This window comes from Mytilus californianus, unplaced genomic scaffold (genome assembly GCF_021869535.1).
Source record: "Mytilus californianus isolate M0D057914Y unplaced genomic scaffold, xbMytCali1.0.p SCAF_4, whole genome shotgun sequence".
Lineage (NCBI taxonomy): Eukaryota > Metazoa > Mollusca > Bivalvia > Mytilida > Mytilidae > Mytilus > Mytilus californianus.
Genome location: NW_026262690.1, coordinates 67,272,549 through 67,292,613, shown reverse-complemented (window position 1 = coordinate 67,292,613; position 20,065 = coordinate 67,272,549). Strand labels below are relative to the sequence as shown.

Sequence of the window (20,065 nt, the reverse complement as noted above, 5' to 3'; positions counted from 1 at the left end):
AATTATGCATCCTAATTTCTTCAAAAAATGCTTAAATTGTCATTGATACCTTTATCTCACGTTTATTTCAAATATTTTCTTGGAGAAATAACGTAGAAAGAGCTACTTACATTTACTTACACTCATTCATGCTTTGCAAACGTACACGGAATTTACGTATCCGTCTCTGGTCCATGTTTTACCATTGTCAAGATAACATCCGGTATTAGATTTAAAAATGAAAGTAAAGTTTTTGACAATGTTATTTTGCCACAAATAAAGAGTCTAAGTTAGATATAAGTACGCTGATGTTGCACACTTCGAATGATGCACTGCCAATTTAACAGTTTACGTCAGAACTTAGAATTTGAATCAAAGAAAGTTTAATATTGTTTTTTTTTTAATGTCAATCATTAGAATGGCCAACTCGGCAACTGATTACCATAATTGCCTTTTGTTTATTTAGTCTTAAGGGATTAAAATCAGGATAATATATAAAATGTCCGGCTGGCTAAAAATAATTTTGGAAGCCCTGTTCTAAACATCCTATCCATGAACATTAAAAACAAAATATCAATGATATATATACCCACATATTTAAGTTACAAAATGGTGTGTATGTTTATAACAAACAATAAAAAGTTACATAAATTGTGCATGAAAATAGTATCTGTTCTAAATAGAATTAATGAATTTTATTAGTTTTAAAAGTATAAAATAAAATGTTGAGATGCATATAAAATGGTGAATTTACAAACAAACAGACTAGTATTTTGTATTTTGGCTTACATTACAGGAAGTGCCAACAGAAACAGAACTTAAGGAAGAAGTAGACCAATGGATTGATGAAAATGATGCACCGGCCAAAGTTGCACCTAATAGACCAAATTTCTATGGAGCAGTTCCAGGTAATTTATAAAACATTTTACCCAAGTTTCTAAGGAGGAGATATACCTGTTTACCGTTGTCCATTTGTTCGTCTGATTGTTAGACATTTCTGTCGCATTTTAATCTGCAACTACAGTAAATAGTCAAAGCATCTTAATTTGTGGCATCATCTGGTTTTGCAAAGTTTAAATGTTCTCTGTTCCTTCAATGTTATTTTTTTATGCAGAAAACTGATTCATGTATTTACTACACAAAAGAGTCAATAATGTTAAGTGTATTAATAATTTTATTTGAATGAAATGGAGAGTGGGATTTGGGGCTAATCTGATAGATGTTAGAATTTTTTTTTTAAATTATGGCTGCCTCAGTTTATTTGAAATTTTACCATTTACAACTAGATCTCGTGGTTGAATTGGGATTTATAAAGGGACTTACTCCATTTTGGGACTCTCTCAGTTGTAAATAAAATAGCAGATACCTTTTTTAGCTCACCTGACCTGAAAGGTCAAGTGAGCTTTTCTCATCACTTTGCGTCCGTCGTCCGTCGTCCATCGTCCGTAAACTTTTACAAAAATCTTCTCCTCTGAAACTACTGGGCCAAATTTGACCAAACTTGGCCAAATCATCATTGGGGTATCTAGTTTAAAAAATGTGTCCAGTGACCCGGCCAACCAACCAAGATGGCCGCCATGGCTAAAAATAGAACATAGGGGTAAAATGTAGATTTTGGCTTATATCTCTGAAACCAAAGCATTTAGAGCAAATCTGACATGGGATAAAATTGTTTATTAGGTCAAGATCTATCTGCCCTGAAATTTTCAGATGTATCGGACAATCTGTTGTTGGGTTGCTGCCCCTGAATTGGGAATTTTAAGGAAATTTTGCCGTTTTTGGTTATCATCTTGAATATTATTATAGATAGAGATAAACTGTAAACAGCAATAATGTTCAGCAAAGTAAGATCTACAAATAAGTCAACTTGACCAAAATGGTCAGTTGACCCCTTAAGGAGTTATTGCCCTTTATAGTCAATTTTTAACCATTTTTCGTAAATTTTTGTAATCTTTTACAAAAATCTTCTCCTCTGAAACTACTAAGAAAAATTTAACCAAACTTGTCCACAATCATCATTAGGGTATTTTGTTTAAAAAATGTGTCCGATGACCCCGCCCGTGAACCAAGATGGTCGACATGGCTAAAAAATAGTACATAGGGTAAAATGCAGTTTTTGGCTCATATCTCTGAAACCAAAGCATTAAGAGCAAATCTGATGAGTATAAAATTGTTCATTAGGTCAAGATCTATCTGCCCTAAAATTTTCTTACCAATCAGGCAACCCGTTGTTGGGTTGCTGCCCCTGAATTGGTAATTTTAAGGAAATTTTGCAGTTTTATGTTATTATCTTGAATATTATTATAGATAGAGATAAACTGTAAACAGCAATAATGTTCAGCAAAGTAAGATCTACAAATAAGTCAACTTGACCAAAATGGTCAGTTGACCCCTTAAGGAGTTATTGCCCTTTATAGTCAATTTTTAACCATTTTTCGTAAATTTTTGTAATCTTTTACAAAAATCTTCTCCTCTGAAACTACTAAGACAAATTTAACCAAACTTGTCCACAATCATCATTAGGGTATCTTGTTTAAAAAATGTGTCCGATGACCCCGCCCGTGAACCAAGATGGCCGACATGGCTAAAAAATAGTACATAGGGTAAAATGCAGTTTTTGGCTCATATCTCTGAAACCAAAGCATTTAGAGCAAATCTGATGAGTATAAAATTGTTCATTAGGTCAAGATCTATCTGCCCTGAAATTTTCTTACCAATCAGGCAACCCGTTGTTGGGTTGCTGCCCCTGAATTGGTAATTTTAAGGAAATTTTGCCGTTTTTGGTTATTATCTTGAATATTATTATAGATAGAGATAAACTGTAAACAGCAATAATGTTCAGCAAAGTAAGATCTACAAATAAGTCAACTTGACCAAAATTGTCAGTTGACCCCTTAAGGAGTTATTGCCCTTTATAGTCAATTTTTAACCATTTTTCGTAAATTTTTGTAATTTTTTACAAAAATCTTCTCCTCTGGAACTACTAAGACAAATTTAACCAAACTTGTCCACAATCATCATTAGGGTATCTAGTTTAAAAAATGTGTCCTATGACCCCGCCCACGAACCAAGATGGCCGACATGGCTAAAAAATAGTACATAGGGTAAAATGCAGTTTTTGGCTCATATCTCTGAAACCAAAGCATTTAGAGCAAATCTGACATGGGGGTAAAATTGTTCATTAGGTCAAGATCTATCTGCCCTGAAATTTTCAGACCAATCAGGCAACACATTGTTGGGTTGCTGCCCCTGAATTGGTAATTTTAAGAAAATTTTGCAGCTTTTGGTTATTATCTTGAATATTATTATAGATAGAGATAAACTGTAAACAGCAATAATGTACAGCAAAGTTAGATCTACAAATAAGGCAACATGACCAAAATTGTCAATTGACCCCTTAAGGAGTTATTGCCCTTTATAGTCAATTTTTTACAATTTTCATAAATTTTGTAAATTTTTGTAAATTTTTACAAAGTATTTTCCACTGTATCTACCGGGCCAAGTTCATTATAGATAGAGATAATAGTAAGGAGCAAGAATGTTCAGTAAAGTAAGATCTACAAACACATCACCATCACCAAAACACAATTTTGTCATGAATCCATCTGTGTCCTTTGTTTAATATGCACATAGACCAAGGTGAGCGACACAGGCTCTTTAGAGCCTCTAGTTTTTTAATACTCGGCATTTACATACTAGAGATGCAACACATAGTTAGTTTGCTTGCATTCTTTTTGGGAGCTAGTTAGCACTCTGCACTCTGTTGCCCGTCATCTTTTACCTATTTACATTTTCATCAACTTCTCTTCAATCAAAAGGCCTATTTGAACCAAACTTGACAGGAAACAGATATAACTTAAATATCAATCCATAATTTAATACTCCTAAATAAAAGTCTTGAGAGAGCAAACAAACTATGCAAAAAACAGTTGACATTTAGAAGTCAACTTAAAGTCAAGTTTTTGTACTGTTTGTCAAAGATAGTGGTTAATTGAGAAATATGGTAACACATAGCAAAAGGTACACTCATATTACATTGATACTTGAAATTGAAATTTCTCTTAATCAGGCAAGTGGCCATTGTTTTTTTTTCAGACAGTATATTTTAACATCTACAAAGTTAAATTAACCTGTTGTTTTCTTTGCATTTTAGGTGTGGAAGTCGGAACAGTCTGGGCCACCAGAATGGAATGTTGTCGAGATGGCATTCACAGGTATTGGTTATTCTCATTAATAATGCTCAAGGAAAAAAAATCATATGAAAATTGTTTTTTTTTGTTAGCAGTAAAAATATTGAAGTGTAGGGCTAAAGTGAAACCCCTAACCGATTTTCAATACAAGGACCACAATTAGGTTTTAGTGCTCAATACATTTCTTGATTTTCAAGCAAAATAAGGTTCCCAGCTTGAGTTGTTAGGTCTACATGTGTGATATATGTATCAACATACTGACTGACTGACACCATTTAACTTCCTGACTGCAAAATATTGTAGAAAACCTTTTAGAATGGTCAAATTATTTCCGCTTAATCCAGAATGAAATTAAGATTTAGGTGAATAGAGATAAAAGAAAATTCCCAATCATCTGCAATCAGGTCAGTCAGGCTAGGGCAAACAAACCTGTTTTTAATTTTGGCTCAAATGTTGATAAATCTTCATGGAGTCCATCAACCTCCAATTTCAAAGAAAAGATTTTGAAATGACATAATTTTGTTTTAAATTATCTATTCCAATCTCGAATTATGGTAACATCCAGAACAGGTAAAGCACACAATGAAATCAGTACGTTGTATAAAAATAAGAAGATGTGGTATGATTGCCAATATGACAACTATCCACCAGAGACCACATGACGTAGAAGTTAAGTTTGTATTGGTAAAGCCATCCTTGTTATTCCCCCAGATAATTATCATAGATAAATTTGTGTGATTTATAGGCCTACAGTAGCAGGAATCTATATTGGTCCTTGTTTTTGCCCCTGATAATTATCATAGATAAATTAGTGTGATTTATAGGCCTACAGTAGCAGGAATCTATATTGGTCCTTGTTTTTGCCCCTGATAATTATCATAGATAAATTTTTGTAATTTATAGGCCTGCAGTAGCAGGAATCCATATTAGTCCTTGTTTTTGCCCCTGATAATTATCATAGATAAATTTTTGTGATTTGTAGGCCTACAGTAGCAGGAATCCATGCTGGACAAGATGGATCATATTCTATTGCCCTCTCTGGTGGATATGAAGACAATATTGACTTGGGAGATTGTTTTACGTACACAGGAGAAGGTAATTACATTTCTGTTATTTTCTGTCTTTACTATAAAAGTAAAATTCTTAAATGATTTAAATAATTAAGGCCTAAATATGAACTGCTTCTAATAGGATTATTTTGGGCAGTTCATTTTTTGATAGACCATGTTTTCAATTGCCTACTTTTGTAAGCAATATATAAACAACATGGCAGCATGAAATCATGTTACACATATATATAGAAACCAAAAACATTATTTACAGTTGACTAATGTTGAATACTGTAAATTCAGAAATTATTGCGTGCATTTAATATTGCGATTTTGTCATTTTAGACTTAAATGCGATTTTAATTTTTACGATTTTGAGAAAAAATCCTGTTTAGTTCATATAAAATATTTCAAAATGCGAATTTAAATTATTGCGTTTACAACTCTGTCGCATTTGTCGCAATAATAAAAACCTCGCAATAATTTCTGAATTTACAGTAATTGAAATTAAAGGAAGTATAAAGATTATTCACTTTTTTCCCCTGTTAAGTTTTTTGATAGGTTACTTTTATGCCCTCAATTTTAACACACTTTTATTTGTCCATTTTACACTGTAAAATATGCTTAATTGTATAAGGTCTGAGGGTCTAAGCTGACTATACATCTAGCTAGCTTGCAAAATAAATGTTACATGTGTAAGTTACCATAAAGAACAAGAGGGGACAGAGGTAACGGACAAAATAACCAGCTATATAAAAGATTCTAAAGGCCAATTTCAGAGATAAAATGGAAAACAATACTGATTGAAATAATGGACAATGACTGTTACTTAAATGAATGGTTACAGACACCATCCAGAATGCCATAAACAAGTTAGAAATCAGTAATTATTAGCTCACCTGACCTGAAAGGTCAAGTGAGCTTTTCTCATCACTTTGCGTCCGTCGTCCGTAAACTTTTACAAAAATCTTCTCCTCTGAAACTACTGGGCCAAATTTGACCAAACTTGGCCACAATCACCATTGGGGTATCTAGTTTGAAAAATGTGTCCAATGACCCCGCCAACCAACCAAGATGGCCGCCATGGCTAAAAATAGAACATAGGGGTAAAATGTAGATTTTGGCTTATATCTCTGAAACCAAAGCATTTAGAGCAAATCTGACATGGGGTAAAATTGTTTATCAGGTCAAGATCTATCTGCCCTGAAATTTTCAGATGAATCGGACAACCCGTTGTTGGGTTGCTGCCCCTGAATTGGTAATTTTAAGGAAATTTTGCCGTTTTTGGTTATTATCTTGAATATTATTATAGATAAACTGTAAACAGCAATAATGTTCAGCAAAGTATGATCTACAAATAAGTCAACTTGACCAAAATGGTCAGTTGACCCCTTAAGGAGTTATTGCCCTTTATAGTCAATTTTTAACCATTTTTCGTAAATTTTTATACGACCGCAAAAATATTTTTGTGGTCGTATATTGGTATGACGTTGGCGGCGTTGTCGTCGTCGTCCAGCGTCGTCGTCCGAAGACGCATTAGTTTTCGCACTCTAACTTTAGTTTAAGTGAATGGATCTCTATGAAATTTTACCATAAGGTTCAATACCACAAAAGGAAGGTGGGGATTGATTTTGGGGGTTATGGTACCAACAGTTAAGGAATTAGGGGCCAAAAATAAGCATTTTCTAGTTTCCAGACAATAACTGTGGAACGGTGTATGGATCTCTCTGAAATTATACTACAAGTTTCCATACCACAAAGGGATGGTTAGGATTTGCTTTGGGGGGTTATGGCTCAAACTGTTTAAGAATTAGGGGCAAAAAAGGGGGAAAAACAAGGTTGTCCTGGTTAATGGACAAATACTTTAGTACAAAACATAATTTAAAGCAGTGTAAGGGAGATAAATCAAATACATCATTGAAATTATCTCCCTTACACTGCTTTTAAATTATGTATAAAGTAATGGTTAATGAACAATTAAGATAATTTAAAACAGTGTAAGGGAGGTAATCCAAATACAACATTTTGGTTACTTCCCTTACACTGCTTTTAAATTATGTTTAAAGAAATGCATATTTATAAAGGAAGACCAGTAAAAATATCTGCAAATTTTGCATCTTTTTTTTTTACAACAAAATCCATATGAAAGATTTGACACTATATTTTAAATTCTATTATAAAATAGATTAAGTTAGCACTATGGTAAATTTAAATGGGTAATTATGGTTGCAAATTCCATTGGAAATTTGAATTGAGATATTATGACCATATCTTGAGGGAAAGAATTTTTTGGGGGAAAAAAGGGGGGGGGGGGGGGTTTAAAGAAATTGTGGGGGTCAATTTTTTCTCATTTCAGATTTCAGAAATTAAAAAGAATTATTCTTCAAATATTATTTTTTTTTCAAATTTCAAATATTGAAAAATTTCAAGAAGTAATCTTTAATTGCACAGTATGGCGCATTAGATTTGTAAAATCTTTGACCACATTTGTTTATTTTTTATGCCGAATCTAACCGTGTATTTAGATTTTTAATTTTGGGTCCAGTTTTCAAATTGGTCTACATTAAGGTCCAAAGGGTCCAAAATTAAACTTTGTTTGATTTTACAAAAAAATTGAATATATGGGGTTCTTTGATATGCTGAATTTAAACATGTATTTAGATTTTTGATTTTTGGCCCAGTTTTCAAGTTGGTCGAAATTGGGGTCCAAAATTAAACTTTGTTTGATTTCAACAAAAATTGAATATATGGGGTTCTTTGATATGCTGAATCTAACCATGTATTTAGATTTTTCATTTTTGGGCCCCGTTATCAACTTTGTCCACATTGAGGTCAAAAGGGTCCAAAATTAAACTTAGTTTGATTTTAACATAAATTGAATTCTTGGGGTTCTTTGATATGCTGAATCTAAACATGTGTTTAGATTTTTGATAATGGGCCCAGTTTTCAAGTTGGTCCAAGTTGGGGTTCAAAATTAAACTTTGTTTGATTTCAACAAAAATTGAATATATGGGGTTCTTTGATATGCTGAATTTAAACATGTATTTAGATTTTAGATTTTTGGCCCAGTTTTCAAGTTGGTCCAAATTTGGGTCCAAAATTAAACTTTGTTTGATTTCAGCAAAAATTGAATATATGGGGTTCTTTGATATGCTGAATGTTACCATGTATTTAGATTTTTTATTTGTTGGCCCCGCTATCAAATTGGTTCATATTGAGGTCAAAAGGGTCCAAAATTAAACTTTGTTTGATTTCATCAAAAATTGAATATATGGGGTTCTTTGATATGCCAAATCTAACCATGTTTTTAGATTTTTAATTTTGGGTCCCATTTTTAAATTGGTCTATATTAAGGTCCAAAGGGTCCAAAATTAAACTAAGTTTGATTATAACAAAAATTGAATTCTTGGGGTACTTTGATATGCTGAATCTAAACATGTGTTTAGATTTTTTATTATGGGACCAGTTTTCAAGTTTGTCCAAGTTGGGGTCCAAAATTAAACTTTGTTTGATTTCAACAAAAATTGAATATATGGGGTTCTTTGATATGCTGAATCTAACCATGTATTTTGATTTTGGACATTGGACCATAATAGGTAAATTAAAAAAATTGAAGTTCTTAGACCACAGTCTTTCTGTGTCAGAAACCTATGCTGTGTCAAATATTTAATCACAATCCAAATTCAGAGCTGTATCAAGCTTGAATGTTGTGTCCATACTTGCCCCAACTGTTCAGGGTTCGACCTCTGCGGTCGTATCAAGCTGCACCCAGCGAAGCATTTTATTGTAATCTTACAAAAATCTTCTCCTCTGAAACTACTAAGACAAATTTAACCAAAATTGTCCACAATCATCATTAGGGTATCTAGTTTAAAAAATGTGTCCGATGACCCTGCCCGCAAACCAAGATGGCCGACATGGCAAAAAAATAATACATAGGGTAAAATGCAGTTTTTGGCTCATATCTCTGAAACCAAAGCATTTAGAGCAAATCTGATGGTATAAAATTGTTCATTAGGTCAAGATCTATCTGCCCTGAAATTTTCAGACCAATCAGGCAACATGTTGTTGGGTTGCTGCCCCTGAATTGGTAATTTTAAGAAAATTTTGCAGCTTTTGGTTATTATCTTGAATATTATTATAGATAGAGATAAACTGTAAACAGCAATAATGTACAGCAAAGTTAGATCTACAAATAAATCAACATGACCAAAATTGTCAATTGACCCCTTAAGGAGTTATTGCCCTTTATAGTCAATTTTTTACAATTTTCATAAATTTTGTAAATTTTTGTAAATTTTTACAAAATATTTTCCACTGTAACTACTGGGCCAAGTTCATTATAGATAGAGATAATAGTAAGGAGCAAGAATGTTCAGTAAAGTAAGATCTACAAACACATCACCATCACCAAAACACAATTTTGTCATGAATCCATCTGTGTTCATTGTTTAATATGCACATAGACCAAGGTGAGCGACACAGGCTCTTTAGAGCCTCTAGTTTTTATTGTTATTAAAAAAAGGTGTAGGTCAGTAAGACAGCAGCAACATAAAAGCAGAGAAGACCTCTGCAGGTAACCATTGCAGAAATATTCCTACAATGTTGCTTGGAAATGGAAGAAAATTTGGAAAGTTATCTGGTATTATTGATCATGTTGGCATGTAAGAATCCTAATATAGGTAATATTTTGCAGGAGGCAGAGATTTGAAAGGGACAGCCAACAAACCAAAGGTAAAATATGGTCTTTAACTCTCCATGCTTAGAAAACTCAGGTCTTATTAAGTCATACCGCTACCTTTAAGTGGGGGTAGTGTCAGCTTGTTTGTTTGTCCCTCATGCCGCACATTATAAATGTAAATATCCAGCTACTAGATAATTTTTCTCAAAATCTGTCATATCTAATGGCATTCATTGTGCACCTATTTCAGTTCCAAATGATTTTTGGGCTTTGCATAGCAGAACATGGAATTTGCCGCAGCTCTACCTGCTGTTTTTGTGTTTAACATTATGATGCATGATAAGGGTCAATCAGCACAAATATCGTCAACAGTATTTATAAGATCACAGTTAAGGGCAAATGATTCTAACTTCTGCAGTAATAAATACCACTTCTACATAGTTCTATTTTTTGCCTATCTAGGAAAGTCTTGATGCTCTCTTTCAGTTGTCTGTGAATTTTTATACGCCTGTTTACGGGACGTATTATGGTATACCATTGACCGTCTGTCCGTCCGTCGTCAACATGTCGGACATTAATTCAAAAACCCTTTAACCAATATGCATGAAACTTTGGTGAATTGTTTATATCTATTGACGTGAGCTCCCTTTCGTTTTTTATAAATTTAAGATTTACCATTTCCGAGTTTTGGGGTTTTATTCATTAAAAAAGGGGGATTTTCCAGTTTTCAGACAATAACTCAAAAACAATTTCACCAATTTGCATGAAACTTTGGTGAATTGTTCATATCTATTGACGTGAGCTCCTTTTCGTTTTTTATAAATTTCGGATTTACCATTTTAAAGTTTTGGGGTTTTATTTATTAAAAAAGGGGGGATTTTCCAGTTTTCGGACAATAACTCAAAAATGCTTTCAGCATTTTTATGAAACTTTAGTAAATTGTTTATATCTATTTTTGTAAGCTCCCTTTTGATTTTTATAAATTTCGGATTTACCGTTTCCGAGTTTTGGGGTTTTATTCATTAAAAAAGGGGGGATTTTCCAGTTTTCAGACAATAACTCAAAAACAATTTCTCCAATTTGCAAGAAACTTTGGTGAATTGTTTCTTTCTATCGACATGAGCTCCCTTTTGATTTTTATGAATTTCAGATAATACGTTTCCGATTTATGGGGTTTTATTCATTACAAAAAGGGGGATTTTCCAGTTTTCGGACAATAACTCAAAAATGCTTTCAGCATTTTTTATGAAACTTTGGTAAATTGTTTATATCTATTTTTGTAAGCTCCCTTTTGATTTTTATAAATTTTCGATTTTACGTTTCCAAGTTATAAGATTTTATTTGTTTATAGTCTGACAACAGATTTAATAAGTATTGCGCAACAGCACAGTGTATTGCACAACAGCAAGAAATCTTTCATATAACCAATTTCAAGTTCTTTGACTACATTTATTCAGAAACCTATAATATATCAAATATTTAATTACAATCCAAATTCAGACCTGTATCAAGCTTGAATATTGTGTCCATTTTTGCCCCAACTGTTCAGGGTTGGACCTCTGCAGGCATATCCAGCTGCGCTCAGCAAAGCAGTTTATTAGTGAAGGTCTCCTTGGAAACGACTGAACCATCTGGAATACCAGTTCACATGATTGATCATAAGGGTGTCTATTTTATATTTTGATAATTATATTTTAATCCATCAACCTACATGACACTCATTGCTTAAATTGGAACATAAGGCTTCAGTCCAAGAGATATTCTTATATCTTGAAACCAGAAAATCCTTTAAAATGATCAGAATGTTATGATCTATCTTTTGAGCTCACCTGGCCTAAAAGGGCCAAGTGAGCTTTTCTCATCACTTGGTGTCCGTCGTCCGTCGTTAACTTTTACAAAAATCTTCTCCTCTGAAACTACAGGGCGAAATTTAACCAAACTTGGCCACAATCATCATTCGGGTATCTAGTTTAAAAAATTCATAAGGGTTCCAAACTTCTGTCCATGTTTGGTACAAATCCAGGATAGTTTGAAAAAGTTATTAAAATTTTAAAAACTTTAACCACAGAGTGAATGTAATGTTTCCTGGCAGAAAAACTAAGTCCATTTATAAGTAAAATACGGAAAAACAGGAATTTTTTTTTTTAAATTTACTTCTGGATACTATCTTATGATTATAAACAAGCTTCTGTCCAAGTTTGGTAGAAATCCAGGATAGTTTAAGAAAGTTATTAAAATTTCAAAAACTTTAACCACAGAGTGAATGTAATGTTTCCTGGCAGAAAAACTAAGTCCATTTATAAGTAAAATACAGAAAAACAGGATTTTTTTTTTTTAAATTTACTTCTGGATACTATCTTATGATTATAAACAAGCTTCTGTCCAAGTTTGGTAGAAATCCAGGATAGTTTAAGAAAGTTATTAAAATTTCAAAAACTTTTAACCACAGAGTGAATATTTGTGGATGCCGCCTCTGCCGCCGATGACGGAATGTAGAATCGCTATGTCTCGCTTTTTCGACAAAAGTCGAAGGCTCGACAAAAATGTGTCCGATGACCTGTCCTGCCAACCAAGATGGCCACCATGGCTTAAAATAGAACCTAGGGGTAAAATGTAGATTTTGGCCTATATCTCTGAAACCAAAGCATTTAGAGCAAATCCGACATGGGGGTAAAATTGGTCATCAGGTCAAGATCTATCTGCCCTGAAATTTTCAGACGAATCAGACAACCAGTTGTTGGGTTGCTGCTTCTGAATTGGTAATGTTAAGGAAATTTTGCAGTTTTGGGTTATTATCTTGAATATTATTATAGATAGAGATAAACTGTAAACAGCAATAATGTACAGCAAAGTAAGATCTACAAATAAGTCAACATGACCAAAATTGTCAATTGACCCCTTAAGGAGTTATTGCCCTTTATAGTCAATTTTTAACAATTTTTCTTAAATTTTTGTAATCTTTTACAAAAATCTTCTCCTCTGAAACTACTGAGACAAATTTAACCAAAATTAGCCACAATCATCATTAGGGTATTTAATTTTAAAAAATGTGTCCGATGACCCCGCCTGCCAACCAACATGGCAGACATGGCTAAAAATAGAACATAGGAATGAAATGCAGATTTTGGCTTATATCTCTTAAACTAAAGCATTTAGAGCAAATCTGACAAGAGGAAAAAATGTTCATCAGGTTAAGATCTATCAGCCCTAAAATTTTCAGACAAATCAGACAACCCGTAGTTGGGTTGCTGCCCCTGAATTGGTAATTTTAAGGAAATTTTGCAGTTTTTGGTTATTATCTTGAATATTATTATAGATAGAGATAAACTGTATACAGCAATAATGTTCAGCAAAGTAAGATCTGTAAATAATTCGACATGACCAAAATGGTCAATTGACCCCTTAAGGAGTTATTGCCCTTTATAGTCAATTTTTACAAAAATCTTCTCTGAAACTATTGAGACAAATTTAACCAAACTTGTCCACAATCATCATTAGGGTATCTAGTTAAAAAAATGTGTTCGATGACCCCGCCTGCCAACCAACATGGACGACATGGCTAAAAATAGAACATAGGGGTAAAATGCAACTTTTGTCTATTATTTTTTGAACCGTTATAAATAGAGAAAATCTGAAACTGAAAGGAGCAAAAATGTTCAGAATAATGAGCTATACCAATTGTCCATATACGTCAAAACTGTTAGACAAATTCTTATAGGAGTTATTACCCATAAATGACAAATTTTACCATTTTTTCATTTTTGCCTATTATCATGAAAACTATGATATTTAGAGAGAAACATTTTTTTTCTGTTATGCCTTATATGATTTAAATTATAATAGATAAATAAACACTTTAAATCACAAAAATCATCAGCAAGGCAAAATCTATTAAAAAGTCAAATTTTGCTGATATAGTTAGTAGACTGTCACTCTTCATAGGAGTGATTGCCCTTAAATGAGGATTTTTTTTACCCTCTTTTGTGTTTTGAGCAAAAAATAAAGAAGATAGAGAGAAACGAAACATGCCGGAAGATATTGACTTGATATTTGTTATATAGTTTATACCATGACAAGTTATAGATCAAGTTAGCATTTTGTTCCAGTACAATTAATTTTTAACCGGTAGGGGACTATGTATTGCCATGCAATACTCTCAGAATGCTTGTTATATCTTATTTTTTATCATATTTAATTGCCTTAAATTTTTTGAATAAAATCTGACAATTGTGAAAATTTTATACACACACTTATCCTTTAACAATTATACATATATACCGTTAATTAAATAGTTACGGTATCATGATATAGTATTTTTCAGAGACAAGTGCCAGTGAAATAAAGAAAAATATAATATATACAATGTAACACACAACTTCAAGAAAAAAGGGTTTCATTCATAACTTTTATTTTGATATTTCACAATGCATAAACCTCTGTACAAGGCTCATGCCGATAGGTTTTGAACAATAGTCTAAATGAGTGAATGCACACTTTTGTTCAGATATGTATAAAACATTTATTTATACTGGAATATTATGGAATACTCTTAAGATCTGTACTTAGTGTCCTTTTTGTTGTTAGGGATGAGGGATAGATAAATACCCTGCCACATCTGGTCTGTGTTTATGTTTGATGTTTTTCTGCTTTGTATCGATCTGATGAGTTAAGCCTTTTTCAACTGATTTTTATAGTTTGTTCTTATGTTGTGCTGTTACACCACTGTCCATGGTTAGTGGAGGGTTGAGCCTCATTCTTTATGTGCCTGTCCCAAGTTAGGAGCCTGTAGTTCAGTGGTTGTCCTTGGTACATGTCTGTCATATTTGTTTTTCGTTATTTGTTTTGTTATAAATTAAGCCGTTAGTTTTCTTAATTGAATTGTTTCATATTTTTTATATCGGGACCTTTTAAGGCCATACGGTTGCCTATAATTGCTTACATCCAATTTATTTGAACTTTGGTGGATCATTGTCTCATTGGAAATCATACCTCATCTCCTTATTTTTATATTAATATTTCCACATGAGTAACAAAAAAGATTTTGAGTTATCTCCCATTAGTCAAGAGACAAAAGAGGTATTTTCCACAATATAAAAGAAGTCCAAGCGTTCATAGTTTTGGCTCTCTAACGAAACACAGGGGGAAATGAAACTTTTAAAAAATCAGAAAAAAAAAAAAAACAAGAAATAGATTTGGATTGGCATAAGTTTGTATCTTGTGGCCATACTCTTGCTATAGTCATACCATACTAATTTAAACTGTATGCAGGTAATTCTTCTTGACCAAGAGAGACACTGAAGCCTGTATGCCAGTTTGATAAGTTTTGTAACAACTATCCCAGTAACACTACAACAATAACAATTGGACAGGTGAAGTGATGGGATAGCATCAAGGTAGACTCTAAAAATGCATGAGTGATCATTTATATATCAACTCTTATACCATCTTGTCAATTCAAAGGTCCCAATTGTATTGTTAATTTTACAATCTGGTTGAGCAAAAGGTAAGGGTATTGGGTAGTGGAAAAAACAGATAGTCAAGTCATAGTAATTAAGTGTACTGATACTATTGAAAATAAGCACCATCACTTCAATCATAAAAACAGTGTAGTGTTGTGAATACTTGTATTAACAAATTTTACATTTCTGTAGAATTTGAGAACAGCACCACAGTCTAAAGATCAGACGCTGACCCGGGGGAATCTTGCATTAAGTCGTAACGTAGAAACTGGAAACCCTGTCAGAGTGATTAGAGGATATAAACTACAGCAGTTCAGTCAATTTGCTCCAGAGGATGGATACAGATATGATGGTTTGTTTTTTTATAAGTGCTAATTATAGCTCCATGGTGACCTAGAACAAAACTATAACTTGGTGTACTAGTATATTTATTTCGTATACTTTCTTGCATATGCATTTATTGTTAACAGCCTACATGATATGAATCAATATTGACAAGATTATATTGTAAAAGCAAGAGTATTGGTTAGAAACCATGTCTGAGGGATTTCCTTTTCACCAATCCATGAATTCACTCCCAAACAAAGTTTGAATTATCCATTGCTTTGTTCTGTTGAAAGAATGAAACACTTCAAAAATTTTGTTTACCTTGACTGAATAGTATAGATGTATAAAAATATGTGTTTATTCTTTATTTTTTTAGGCTTATACACTGTAGAGAAATTTTGGTCAACAACTGGTCAGTCTGGGTTTTTGGTGTGGAAGTTTGCTTTAAGAAGATGCACCGATCAACCACCACCACCATGGACCTTTATCGAGGTGACAAATACTATGAATGTAGAAATATTTATGCTCATTTTACTTTCCTTCATATATTGTTCAAAATTGTAAACAATGTCAAATGGTCATTGTTGAAGGCTGTATGGTGACCTGGATATAGTTGCTTATTTCTATATCATTTGGTCTATGGTGGCGAGTTCTCACTGGCAATCATACCACATCTTCATATTTTTAAATCAAATTACGGTAGTTTGCAAGAAATAAATGAAGAACATAATTTTGTTACAGAAATGAATTTTATCATAAGAAAAATACAAATAAAACATATGTGTGAAATGTTTGTAATTGAATAAGGTACATGTCAGCTTAAAACCTACAAAAATGAACATTAATTAATATCACTTACAGGTTCTATATTATTAAAGTTTATACAAGATAATATATGACAATATGTGAAATTCAATGAAAATATATCTTTTGTACACCTTAACAGCTATTGGATGTTAAATTAGATTTAATTATAAGTACCAAGAAAATCTGTTGTATATAATCAGGGGGTTCAAATTTATGCAGGTTTGAGTTTCATGATTTTTTATTTCTAGAGGTGAAACTTCAATTTTTAAATTTATAAAGTCCAGGAATAATTTCTATACAGCAGACTGATTTTCTTAATTATTTCCTTTGGTGTGTAGATCTCCAAAGTCTTGGATAGTTCACCACCAAAATTAATTTTGATAGTACATGTATGATAATTGTAACTTCTATTGTTGCAGGGTGATGGACAAAGTTTGACAGAGGAAATAAAGAGCGACTCTGGTTTTGATTCTGATGAAACAGCTAGTCAGATCAGTAGTTCACAGTCTTCTTCTCAGAGCGATGAGATTACAACACAAGATGGAAAAGATGAAATTCAGAAGGAGATGAAGGGTGAAAAACCAGAGGCACCTGAAAAAGAGGAGAAGACCGAACAGACATCAGATAATTCTAATGAGCTAAAGACAACTGATAAAGAAACAAATGGAAAATGTGATCAAAGTAGAACTGATTCAAGTGTGGAGGCATCTGATGTTAAAGAATTATTACAAGATGAATCCAAGAAGATAACTACAATGAAAAGAAATGATGAATTGAAGGAAAAAGTTGAATTGATGGATACTGAATCTAATGTAGAGATAACTGATGCTGAAAAGGAGGATGGAGCTAATGTAGACACAAGGAAAACAGGAAATACTATGGAGGAAAGTATCGAAACAAAGGATTCCACAAAACTTCAAAAGGAAGAATCCAAAAATAAGGTTGCTGAGGAGTCTGTGGAATGTAAATCCAACCAGACAGAAGAAGTAAATGAAATAGAAGCAGCCTAATGGTATTTACACCAGATTTATCTTGGTAAAGGATAATAACGTAGTAACTGTGAATGCTTGAGACTATTGATTGCCTTTTTTAAATATATAGTTGTAGTAGCAGTAATTATGTGTATATAGATTGCTTTGATATATTCAAGTTATAGTGAAAGAAGTTTTTATTATAGTTAAAGACGTTGATTAAGAATTATTCTAGTATATGTGTCGAAGTGCTATGTATTATTGTAGTATGTACAGTGGATAGACATGAAAGTGGTTCTTGATACCCCATAATTAGTAAAGACCAAATAGCTTTATAAAAAAAAATTGGACCCTTTGGGATGACTTGCAAAATATCTGCTTCCCTGAAACTTTTCAAGTGTTATTATCCAGGATGATGGCTCTTTGTAAATTGTAAGAATGCATTTTAGAAACCATGATAAATATTCTGATGGAATGGTTTATTATCAAAACTGCTTTACATTAAACTTGAATGTGTAGTGTTTATTTTGATACTTGTGTATCCATATTACAAATTTTTATGACTTTGATGAAAAATATGAATGATATATTTATATTGTGAAATATGATCTTGCAATAATTAATTCCATATATTTTTTTACTTTATTTTACAAGATGAAAATGGCATTTAAAATATTTTAGTGTATTTTTGTACATTCATCATCATAGATTTTACTATTGATACATTCATGTGTTTGATTTTTGTAAGATGCAATAAAATGTAGTTAGGGTCAGATCTTACAATTTGAACATTATCCAGAATTAATTTATCAAGGAGGGGATAGACAATTAACCCCTATAGGAGGTGTTCCCTAAACTTTTAGGTGAAGCAGTACTAAATACTTTATAGGCGGTCCTTTTTCATTGTATTCTGTTAAAAATTTTTTCAATATTCCTTCATATGGTAGGTCCTTATCAGTCGTTAATAAGGGTAAAAAGATCCGATATAGCCTCTTTCAGAGAAACCTGTTTGAGTTTTCTCCAAAGATAATCTTAGTATACTTGTAAGGAAAGATATAGTACAACTGTTTCTCATTTTGTCATTTATATATGCAGAAGAATTGGTAAGGCAGCATTATTAAGTCTTCATTACATATTTACAGTTTTAAGTTTTATTTGACAAGTTTTAATAGAATGTTATAAGTTTCATATATTTCAACATTTCGTTTTTCTCATAGTTCATTATTTTCATATGATGTTTTATATTGGTAAATGTTATATTTTATTAATAAAGTTTATTCCTACAATTATTTTCATATATATATATCTATATACAGGTATGATAATCAGATGCAATGACAAATATAACCAAAACACATCTAGAGATAGACTTCAACAATAAACAGGTGTCACAGGTGTCTTAGCAATATGTCAAGCTCTAAAACGTCCAGTTTATAAGAGTTGCTTAGCTTTTTAGTATTTATCGTTGTTAGGTTGTAGACCTTTAAGTAGCGAAAAGTGATACTTAGAGCATTGTCCATGCAATAACTTGGAAATGCTTTTGACGAAATCTTTTCAAATTTAGATATGTTGTTTCCTGTGACTAAATGAAATTCAATTTTCACAATTTTAGCTTTCATAGTTGTAAACATTTTAGTAATGAAAAGTGGTACTTGGAGCGTTTCCGTGCAATGACTTGAAAACAATTTGATATTTCCGTGCAATAACTTGATAACAATTTGACGAAATCTTTTCAAATTTAGAAAGGTTGTTTCCTGACTAAATGAACGTCAACTTCAATTTTCACGATTTTAGCTTTAATCATCGTTGAGTTGTAGACCTTAAAGTAACGAAAAGTGATTCTGTTTTGGAGAGTTTTCCGTGCAATAACTTGAAATCAATTTGACAAAATCTTTTCAAATTTAGATATGTTGTTTCCTGTGACTAAAAGAAGGTCAAGTTAAGATTTCATGATCATTCTCCCATCAACCATGTATATATTACAAGACAACAACCATTTGGAAGTGGGTTTTTGGAAAGTTATTGGAGAGACCACAAGATTCTATGGTTTCATACTAAAAAAGGTTATAATCTCATAAGCACATTTTCTATTGACTTCATCTTCTTCTTTCAATACAGAGTCGGACTTTTCTTGAGTGTATAATGACTCTTGCTTGTTTAATCATGAGGCCTTTCCTCCTCCATTATCAAATCCAGCATTAGCTATTTACAATATTTATTTACAAATTAAAACTATGTACATCTGGGATCTATGGTGTTCTAGATGTGAGAAGCTCCTGTCAAGGCCTCTGGCAGGATGGTAAGACTGGCCTTGAACTCTTCTAGTGTAGCTGATGATGTTGCTTTTTCCGGTAAAGTGTTCCATTCCCTAGTTGATCTTGGAAAGAAGGAGTATCTGTACTGGTCTTTTAGAGTACGCTGTTGGTGTATGCGATGACCTCCTCTCCGGGTTTAATAATTAGATGGGTCAATGTCTACCAATCTGTTTTGTATCTTATAGGCCATGATGAGGCGGTCTTTGGAGGGGCGACCTTTACGTGGCTCCCATCTAAGTCTCTCCATTAGAGAGCTGACACAACCTGGGGATACGTCTTGGTATTCA

General features: G+C 32.6%; 1 protein-coding gene across 1 annotated transcript in view; it reads left to right on the top strand.

Annotated features, from left to right (window-relative positions):
• Positions 1–18,749, top strand: part of LOC127738409 (uncharacterized) — a 29,583-nt gene extending 10,834 nt beyond the window's left edge. Inside the window, exons 3-9 of the mRNA XM_052249650.1 lie at positions 776–887; positions 4,133–4,193; positions 5,152–5,264; positions 9,915–9,952; positions 15,551–15,710; positions 16,062–16,177; positions 16,912–18,749. Of these exons, the coding sequence (XP_052105610.1) occupies positions 776–887; positions 4,133–4,193; positions 5,152–5,264; positions 9,915–9,952; positions 15,551–15,710; positions 16,062–16,177; positions 16,912–17,502 (1,191 nt within the window). The 3' untranslated portion in view covers positions 17,503–18,749. The remainder of the gene's footprint in view (positions 1–775; positions 888–4,132; positions 4,194–5,151; positions 5,265–9,914; positions 9,953–15,550; positions 15,711–16,061; positions 16,178–16,911) is intronic.
• The last annotated feature ends 1,316 nt before the right edge of the window (positions 18,750–20,065 follow it).